The following is a 9,733-nucleotide window of genomic DNA, read 5'->3' as shown; positions in this document are numbered from 1 at the left end:
AGCAACAGGCTCCCCTTGGCGGTTGTCTGAGGCTGGGCAGCTCCTGCGGACTCTGGAGAACCTGGGGGCCGGTGGCCCCAGGAGACGCGGGTGGCGCGGGCGTGCGCTTCCACATCCCCACTCTCCTGAAGGTCATGAGGTGCTAAGGACCCCCTGGAGTCACTTCTGTTTTCGGTCTCCGGGACTTTAAAACTCAGGTTTAAAACGCAGGTTGTGTAACTGAGATAAGGAGCAAGATGGAATTAAAGTCACTGAAGGCAACACCCTTGCTGCGCGTGCACTCCCAGTACGCGAGCGACCAGAGCTGCAGTGCGGAGCGCGGAACCACCACGAGACAGGAAGTGGTGCCAACATCCTGATGCCCTTCAGCGCCCTTAAATCGAAACCTCTCGGCCCTCGCCACTGAGCCTGTTCTCTGCAGGCTTTGAAGACCTGCTTCGAGCAAGAGGGCATCTTCCCTTGATGTCAAACAAAAAGCCTCGACCTGGTTGAGAAAGCAGGTCCATTTAAAAGCATGGACTTAAATCCATAATCCGAACTCTTGGAAGGTGGAGACAAGGACCAGAGAGTTCAAGGTAATTCTTGAGTTTCAGGATAGGCTTGGCTTCCCGAGACCCTGTCTCAAAACAAACAAAACTGGGCCAAAAAGTAACCATCCTTGCTAATTTTTGCCAAAGCTTCCCCTTTTCTTTGGGTTCTTTTTTTTTTTTTTAAAGATTTATTTATTTAACATACAGTATTCTGCCTGCATGTATGTCTGCAGGCCCGAAGAGGGCACTAGGTCTCATTATAGATGGTTGTGACCCACCATGTGGTTGCTGGGAATTGAAGTCAGGACCTTTGGAAGAGCAGTCAGTGCTCTTAACCTCTGAGCCGTCTCTCCAGCCCTTCTTTGGGTTCTTATCTCTGTACTGTTAAATGGGGGCAGACCAGTAGGAAAAGGAACACTCCCATTTGCAGGCCCGATGTACCCTGAAATGCAAGCACCAAACTGAATTAGCAGGAGGAAGGCATTCATTTATTTGGTTGGTAGCCTTGTAGGGTAAATGGGCTAGATCCCTTTCCATCCGAGCTGCGGCGCTTACAAGCCTGGCTATAGCCAGCGCTGAGCCACAAAGGGACTCCTTTTAATTCTCCAGTGTAGCAGTTCTCTGTCCTGAGCAGCCCCAACCCCAGCTCCTGTATGGATTCCCTAGTTCCAGTAACAGAGACCATGCTGGAGTTGTTTATAGTTCTCCAAGATTAAGAAAAAGCTAGAGGCTGGGCATGGTGCACACCATTAATCCCAGCACCCAGAAGGCAGAGGCATGTGGATCTCTATCTCTACAAGACAGAAGCCCACCTGGTCTACAGAAGTTCTAGTTTACTGAGGGCTACGCAATGAGACTCACAAAACAAACATAAAATGAAAAGCCAAATGGAAATCATGTCTTTTGTTAATTTTATTGTCTATGATGTATGGGAGGATATATATACCAAGATGCTTGTGTGAAAGTCAAAGTACTTCTTTAGGAAATCCATTCTCTTTCCATCTTTTTTTTTTTTTTTTTTTTTGGTTTTTCGATACAGGGTTTCTCTGTATTGTTTTGGAGCCTGTCCTGGAACTCGCTTGGTAGACCAGGCTTGGTCTTGAACTCACAGAGATCTGCCTGCCTCTGCCTCCTGAGTGCTGGAGTTAAAGGCGTGCGCCACCACCGCCCGGCCTCTTTCCATATTTATATGGGCCCTGGAAATAAAACTTAGGTCGTCAGATTTGTCAGGCAGACACTTTACCCACTGAGTCATCTTGGCAGCCCAGGTTTTCCTTAAATATTTTTTGAATTTGTACTTATGTGTATGTATATGTACCACATGTGTGCCTGGTGCCCAGGGAGGCTAGAAGAGGCCTCTGGGGTGGAGCTGGGGCACAGGAGTTGTGAGCTACCCAACCTGGTGGTTTCCACGAGTGCAGACGGACTGTGAGTCTGAAGCCAGCCTGGTCTACAGAGCAAGTTCCAGGACAGTCTCCAAAGCTACACGGAGAAACAAAAAAGCTGAGGACTGAACCCGTGGGTTCTCACATACTAAGTTCATGTTCTACTGCTGAGTGACATTGCCAATCAAGCCCTTGCTTTAATTTTATATTTTATGTATATCTGAGACATGGTCTCATATAGCCCAGGCTGATTTCCAACCCACTTGTCTCCAGCTCCTGAGTGCTGATATTAGAGGCATGGCAGACCATCCTGGGCTTGCTCAACTCTTTAATGTCCATTTATCTGGTGGCACACAGGCATTCTCTTACTCCCATACCATCTGCCCTGCACATTTCACCACTCTCTGCCTTCTGATTATCACAAAGCAGCTAAACCCTACTTGCTGATTTGCCAACAATCCCTAGGACACCCCTACACAATTCCCCATTCCACAAATGTCCAAGGCCAGTGACAAAAACAGGTAATACAAGTTGAGCTGGTGGCTCAGATCCATAGTCCCAACATGGAGGAGGCTGAGGCAGGAGCATTACTGAGTTCTAGACCAGTCTGGGCTACAGAGTAAGTCCCACACCAGCCAGAACAGCATTATGAAATCCTTTATCAAATAGACTGGTGTGGGGCTAGGTGGATAGCCCAGTAGGTAAAGAGTTTGCTGCAAAACCATGAGGACCTGAGTTTAGATACCCAGCACCCACATAAAAGCTGTGTGTGACGGCATGCACCTGTAACTGCAGCACTAGAGGGATGCATGCTTGGGAATCCTGGGGTCTTGTCCTGCCCATCTAGCCAAAACAGCAAGCTTCAGGTTCAAAGAGAACCCCCCCCCAAATAAGAGTGACACACCCACACACACACATACACACACCCATGGCTAGGGACATAGCCCAGAAAGTAGAGTGCTTACCTGATATGTACAAAGAGCTCTGTTTGAGTCCCATCACCACATGGACATGTTATTATTGAATGCCTGTAATTCCAGGACTCTGGATGTAGAGAATCAGACATAGGTGATCATCTTCATCTACATAGGGAGTTTGAAGACAGTCTGGGGTATATGAGACCATGTCTCAAAGCGATAGCTAACAAAACAAACAAAACAATCCAGCAGTGGCTGTTCTTTCAGGGGTCCTGAGTTCAATTCTCAGCACGCACGTAGCAGTTCACAACTGTCTGTAACAGGATCCAATGCCTTCTTCTGGTGCACAGATGGGCTTGCAGACAAGGCACCCACAAACATTAAGTAAGTTTTTTTTTAAGCTGAAAGGCCAGTACCAAGGGAGAAGGGAAGAGATATAGGCAAAACTTGGGGCAAGGAGAGTTAAGTAGGAGAAATGGAGACTCACGACTTCTGGTTAGAGCATTCCTTAGCTGTAGCCCACTTCCTGCAGTGACAGCAGGAAGGCAGGCCTTGTTTGCAGGGCATGTCAGGTCAGGTGATCACACTTGGCCACCCAGATCATCCAGGGTGATCTCCCAGCTCAAGGCTGCAAAATTGCCCTGACCATTAAAAAATTACTTCATAAATCCTAGAATCAGAGAAGACATTATCCTGCCTGTCATTATCTTTACCAACTAGACTAGGTGACTTACTAAGGTCACCTTGGAGTCTCCAGACTCTCAGCCCACCCCCATCATCATTTAAGGGTCCCCGACTTGGTAAAAGCAAGCCAGTGAAAGGTGACAGTTTCCAGGCCTGTGAGGATGACTCCAACCATGACAAGTCAGTGGGAATCTTAAGCCCTCCTTCAGGTCTCCAAGCCAATTGCCCAGCCCACCCCCCCCCACCCTCCACCAGCGCTTCCCCTGAAATGTTAAGCCTGCTTAAGGGCTCAGATCAGGGTCTAGGAATTTATAGCAAATTGGCTTCCTCCAGCCTGAACTGACTCAAGACAAAACTTTGGTTTCAAGCAGTTCTTCTGTGACAGAGTGTCTGTCATCTATTTCTTGAGTTCCAGGGGCGCAGAAATAGGAGTTAACTAATCATTGGCAGAGAAGTGATGTTACCATAAACTGGAACAAAACTCTTCTGGGATTGCAATCTCTCTTCAAGACAGTTCATGGCTCTGAGACGAAGGTATAATCTGTGCCATGGTCAGAGCCAATCTGCACAGCTGAACCTCTTCTGGCAGCAGAGGCTTGGCAAAGAGGACCCTGCCACCACACCTGCCTCCATCACTTCCAAAGTGAGAAAACTGATGACTGATACCCGGCTTTCACCCCACCCTGAGCTGCAATGAACAGGAAGGGCTCCCAATGTGATATTGTGAAGGCTGGGACAGCTATGAGGCCACTTTGGCCAATATTTTTGAGGCCATTCTTTCATTTTTACCCATTTACTTAGTGGATTTTTTTTGTTTTAAGAGAGTGTTGACTGGCCGGGCGTTGGTGGCACACGCCTTTAATCCCAGCACTTGGAAGGCAGAGGCAGGTGGATCTCTGTGAGTTGAAATCCAGCCTGGTCTACAAAATGAGTTCCAGGATAGCCAAGGCTTATTACACACAGAAACCCCAGCGGATAAAGAGAAGAGTATCTTTACTATGTAGTTCAGGCTGGCCTGGAAATCAGGATCCTCCCGCCTCAGCCTCTGGGTGCAGTGCTGGAATTACATACAGGTATAGGTCACACTAGGCTCTCAAGATCCAGCAGCTGTGCCCACCTTATAGCATTCTCTGTCTACTCTGGCAACAGGTTCAGGCAGCTGGTCTACCATCCCTTCAATCTTAAGACACCAAAGTTGCTTTGTGTGAAGGCAACAGCCCCTCAGAAGCAGGGAGTCCTTTAGTACTCTTAGGGAAGCACTTTGACCTAGGGTGTATAGGCATCATCAAACACCATGAAGAAAAGCCAGGCATAAAGGGGATAGAAGGGAGTCAGCTCTACCCAAAGTTTTCAGAAAACAAGCCTTCAGAAGGGCACTAGAAAGCTGTGCTTGGATACCTAGGGCCTAAAATTAGCAGCAGCCCTTGGCTCTTACCTGTCATTTCTGCCCCACTGTCCCAGCCCCAGGTCCACAGGGAATACTGTCCCTGTGTCTATCGGGAAGTCATCCAGCAAAGCATGGAAAGTGAGGTTAAAAGCCGTTTCACTGGGGGGGGCACAACACTGGGGGACCAGAGTGCTGCTCCTCATAGATCCTGACAGGATTCCAGCTTGGTAGGTGCTGCTTCCTATAGACCACATGACTAGAGGCCATCTCTAGCTCCTTGCCTCCCCCTAGCTCCTCCTGAAAATACCAAGGAGGTACAAGGAAGTCCATTCAGTCCATAAGTATTTACTGAGTGCTAAAAGGGGCCCTGAATTTGACATAAAGTGGTAGCAATAGCCAGCATAAATTGCCTTGGGCTCCACCACACCCGCTTCTTGTAAGGCACTGCACATGGATACCCAAGCCAGGAAAGACACTTGGTAAAGGATCTCAGCCTCAGAGCTAGCCTTAGAGATGGAGCCCTATGCATGCACTTACAGAGAGCCAATGAGCTGACACACACCTAAGAACCCTCAGAGCGCACTGGGGCCTGCCCCAGTCAGGTGTTCTTCTGCAGACCTCAATCCAACAGCATCCGCAGTCCCTGTGTGCGGCAGGAGGGCGTGATTTATCTCTGGAGCAAGGTTTAAATTAACTTTATTGTTACAAGGGGGACCCCACCAAGCAGAAGCAATATGTGGTCCCGGTTGTCACGATGGAGACTTCGAGAGGTCATGATTGCAGAAGAGCCGACTGGAATTGAATGGCATGATCCCAGGGAAGGCCAGTCAGGAATGCAGGAAACATGATCAAGACAGGCTGGCAAGAGTGGTCTAGTCACAGGATGAGGGGAGGACAGCTCCCTTCACTCCCGCTTCTTGTAGCTTTCCAGGTGTGACAGGACCCAGCCCGCAGGCAGGAGGCAACAGATGAAACAGGAAGTGAGCCCAATGGTGATATCCTACAAGAAAGAAGAATCCCTCAGGGCAAAGATTCTGTAGGCACGCCCAAGTTTGGTAGTCCTGAGACACCGCAAGTCAGTCCCTCAGGGAGACAGACTAAGGGAAGTCCAGCAGCCCCACACTAAAGAAAGCAACTTGGGCCTGAGCTCAATCCCCAGCGTGTGCGAAGGAGAGACAAAAGACTCTAAGGAGGGGACACTGTTACAGATGCCAAGCCCATTCTCTGCCTTGATATAAAGGTCCTTCTTAGAATATTTATATGGGGGCCTCGATAGGCAGAACTCTTACTATGTACCCCAGGCTTGACCTTGAATTTCATCTCCTGCCCCACAACCCCTAGTCCTGGAATTACACTCTTGTGTCACTATGCCTACTGGGTTGTGTGTGCATGTGTGGCTGTGTGGGGGGTTTTTGATGTGTCTATTTGTGGGTGGAACTTTTCAAGATTTATTTTATCTGCATGTGTGCTGTGTTGGAGGGTGTGACCACAGGTAGTGCTCCTGCTTTCACCAAGGCCAGGAGAGGTGTCAGGTCCCTTGGAGCAGAGTCGAAAGCTTCTGGCTTGTTGCACAGTTGCCAGGACCCGAGCTCCAGTCTCCATGAAGTCATGCACCACACGCTCTCAGGTTCTGAACCACCGCTCCAGCTCCCGGGCTCTTGCTTTGAGACAAGGCCTCTTTATGTTGCCCAAACTGGCCTCAATTCCTGAGCTCAGTCTTCCTGCCTCAGCCTCCCCAGTAACTGGGACTGCAGGCAGACATGACATGTCACTGTTTCCTCAGTGCAAACTCTTACGTTCTAGCCCTAATTCAGTACCCAGTTGCCTGGATTCAGGATCCGCTCTCACTTAAAATAGAAAAGCTCAAAAAAAAAAAAAGGGGGGGGGCGGGGACCTGGGCCAGGCTGTAGCTTTTTAGAAAGCTGTGGCACATGCCTGTAATAAGATGCAGGTAGGATTATCAATTCAAGGTCAAATATGGCTACAAGTGAGGCCAGCCTGGGCTACATGAGATCCTGTCTCAATTTTTAAAAAGCTTAAAAGGTGAAAATTGTCCACATAGCTAAATACCCCTACATCTGTGAGAATCCCAAAGACCTAGTGGGTCCTCTGCACCCCTCCTTGATAAAAATAAAAAATAGCGGCAACAACCATTACCTTCGCTGCCAGTTATTAGACATTCCCCACCAAATATTGGTGGTGTTTAGAGAGGCTGAGCAGCGAGTATGCAACCAAGCAGGGGCTGACGGGCTGATCTGAGATCCAGGAACTTGGCAGAATAATCTAGGGCTTAATAGCATGCGAGCATCTTGGCCCCTCCACGCCCTGCAGACAGGTCCGAGCCAGCGCTGCAGGCCGCCCCCAGCACCCTGTTGGCCCCGCTCACCAGGACACCGAGCTGCTCCCGCGGCGGCTTCGAGTGGACCTGAGCGCGCGGCACCAGGAGGCGCCGGGCCGAGCCAGTCAGGCCCCGCAACAGCAGCGGCGTCAGGGCAGACATGACGGCGCGGAACGACCAAAGACAAGGACCACCGCGCGCCCAAGGTCAGGAAGTCAAGATGGCCACACCAGCCGGAAGTTCCGGCGCTGAAGTTGCCGTCATTACAGCCCGAAACTGTCACGGAAGTGACGTCAAGGCAGTCCCTCGCCCTCCTGGGCTGTTTCTGGCGCGCTCCTCGAAACAACCAATCGACACCATCCTACCCCAGATGGGAGGGGAAATGAGACACCTTTTGTCCCACCTCCACTGTCCTCGAGAGTGACATCTATAACTACCCAATCACGCCAGCGAGAAGTTTTGACTCCTCCCTCCACTCATAAAGCTGTTTAGTATCTGCCAGGCCTCAGCTAGTGACGTCAGGTTCTTAACCAGTGGCCGGCGGTGGTGCACGCCTTTAGTCTCAGCACTTGGGAGGCAGATGCAGGCAGATCTCTGATCTCGGGGCCGTCCTGGTCTATAGAGCGAGTTCCTGGACAGCCAGGGCTACACAGAGAAACCCTGTCTCTTTAAACAAAAACACACACAACATTATCATTTTTTTTTGTATGTGTAAATGTTTTGTTTGCAAGTACATCTGTGCATCATGTGCGTGCAGTGTGCACTGTGACCAGAAGACAGTGGCGGGTCTTCTGGAACTGAAGTTACAGGCCATAGTGAGCAGTCATGCGGGTGCTGGGAACTGAACTGGTTCTCTGTAAGGGCCGAGAAAGAGCCAGGCGGTGGTGGCACACGCCTTTAATCCCAGCACTCTGGAGGCAAAGGCAGGTGGATCTCTGTGAGTTCAAGGCCAGCTTGGTCTACAGAGAGTGCCAGGACAGGTTCCAAAGCTACACAGAGAAACCAAAATAATAATAGTTGGGTCCCAGCCCCCACGGGGTCTCTGGTCAGTCAACAAGTGCATCCTGCTTACTGCCCTGGCCTTGTCTCACTGACAGCCTCATCTAGCAAGAGGAAAACAGGATCTCTCCCACCTGGGGTTTTCCCACTGTTCTGTAAGCCTGTATATAAGACTGCTCCATCTCTACAATAGAGAGAGACCCTTTAGCACTTGCAATACACACACACTCATTCTTTTAGCACAAATGACTGGACATCTTGTCTTTCATTTCCCTATACCTTGGACTTGCTTGCGGCGCAGGCACCACAATAATGATAATAATAATAATAATAATAGGAAGAAAAAGAAGAAGAAGAAGAAGAAGAAGAAGAAGAAGAAGAAGAAGAAGAAGAAGAAGAAGAAGAAGAAGAAGAAGAAGAAAGAAAGAAAGAAAGAAAGAAAGAAAGGAAGAAGGAAGGAAGGAAGGAAGGAAGGAAGGAAGGAAGGAAAGAGCGAACTGCCATCTATTCCGCAGTGTCTTGGGGAGGCAATGCCTCAGGAAACCTTCTGCTGACCACTCCACACCTTTGCCTCCTCCACAGACAGCAGCTGTCACAGAACGAGTCTCTATCCTAAGCCTGGGGGGACACATGAAGAGGCTATCTGGCTACCCACACTGTCTCCAATGACCTGACAATCGCAGACACTGGGAGAATGTATTGTATTCAAGTAGGTAAAAGGCAAAGCAGAAAGGGAGTAGGGAGGGCCTTGGAGCCAGGCCCCAGCAGCACACTGCCAGTTGCCTTCCCCACAGTGCCATGAAGGGTGCTGCTAGCATTTCTGTTTCACCAATAGGGAAACAGGCTGCTCACATAGCCAAGGGCTGCCAAGCAGGATTCCAGGGCAGAGCTGTACCCTGAGGCCACACTTTGAACTGCATACCAGCTGCTGCAGAGAAAGGGTCTCTGCTTCATAAGGGTCTGTTGAGACAGAGTCTTATGTATCCCTGGCTTGAACCCCTGGGACTTACAGGGTAACCCTGAATTCTGACCTTCCTGTACCATCTCCTGACTCTTGTGATTGCATGCCTATACCAGCATGCCCAGTGTATGCATTGCTGAATATCAATCCTAGGAATTTGTGTATGTTAGGCAAAAATTTGAACAAGTGAACTACAATCCCAGTCCTAGAGATGAGGGTTTTCATTTGTTTCCTTGTTTGTTGTCTGATATGCTGAGGCAGGACCTAGCTCTGTGGTCCAGGATGCCTTCAGACTGGTACTCTCAGTCTCAGCTTCCTAGGTGCTAGGATTATAGGCATCCACCACCAACTCCAACTTCAGAAGTTCATTTTACACTCAAGGTCAATAGTATCAAAGACTCTGGCAAGGGATGGGAGCACCAGGGAGAGACAGGGAAGCAAGAGCTTTGAGGAGAACCTTAGCTCCTTGGATGAGGTGGTAGGGAAGTGAATAGAAAAGTCACAATGAGGGGAGGGAGAGGGAACTGGGGTT

General features: G+C 49.5%; 1 protein-coding gene across 1 annotated transcript; it reads right to left on the bottom strand.

Annotated features, from left to right (window-relative positions):
• Positions 1-5,582: 5,582 nt before the first annotated feature.
• On the bottom strand, positions 5,583-7,490 carry LOC101832408 (cytochrome c oxidase subunit 8A, mitochondrial). The gene is made up of 2 exons (XM_005063895.3): positions 7,290-7,490; positions 5,583-5,903 (listed from the first exon to the last, which is right to left on the bottom strand). The coding sequence occupies exons 1-2, from the start codon at positions 7,401-7,403 to the stop codon at positions 5,808-5,810; spliced, it is 210 nt and encodes a 69-aa protein (XP_005063952.1). The 5' UTR covers positions 7,404-7,490; the 3' UTR covers positions 5,583-5,807.
• Between the last annotated feature and the right edge of the window lie 2,243 nt (positions 7,491-9,733).

Source organism: Mesocricetus auratus, unplaced genomic scaffold (genome assembly GCF_017639785.1).
Source record: "Mesocricetus auratus isolate SY011 unplaced genomic scaffold, BCM_Maur_2.0 Super-Scaffold_4256, whole genome shotgun sequence".
In the NCBI taxonomy this organism is placed as follows: domain Eukaryota; kingdom Metazoa; phylum Chordata; class Mammalia; order Rodentia; family Cricetidae; genus Mesocricetus; species Mesocricetus auratus.
The sequence above is the reverse complement of the archived record's forward strand: the minus strand, read 5'-3'. Positions and strand labels throughout refer to the sequence as shown.

Excerpts from the sequence above, each read along its gene's own strand:
- LOC101832408 (XM_005063895.3), bottom strand. The coding sequence starts at position 7,403 with ATGTCTGCCCTGACGCCGCTGCTGTTGCGGGGCCTGACTGGCTCGGCC. Across the intron at positions 5,904-7,289 it reads GGGAGCAGCTCGGTGTCCTG|GATATCACCATTGGGCTCAC; the intron begins GTGAGCGGGGCC and ends TCTTTCTTGTAG.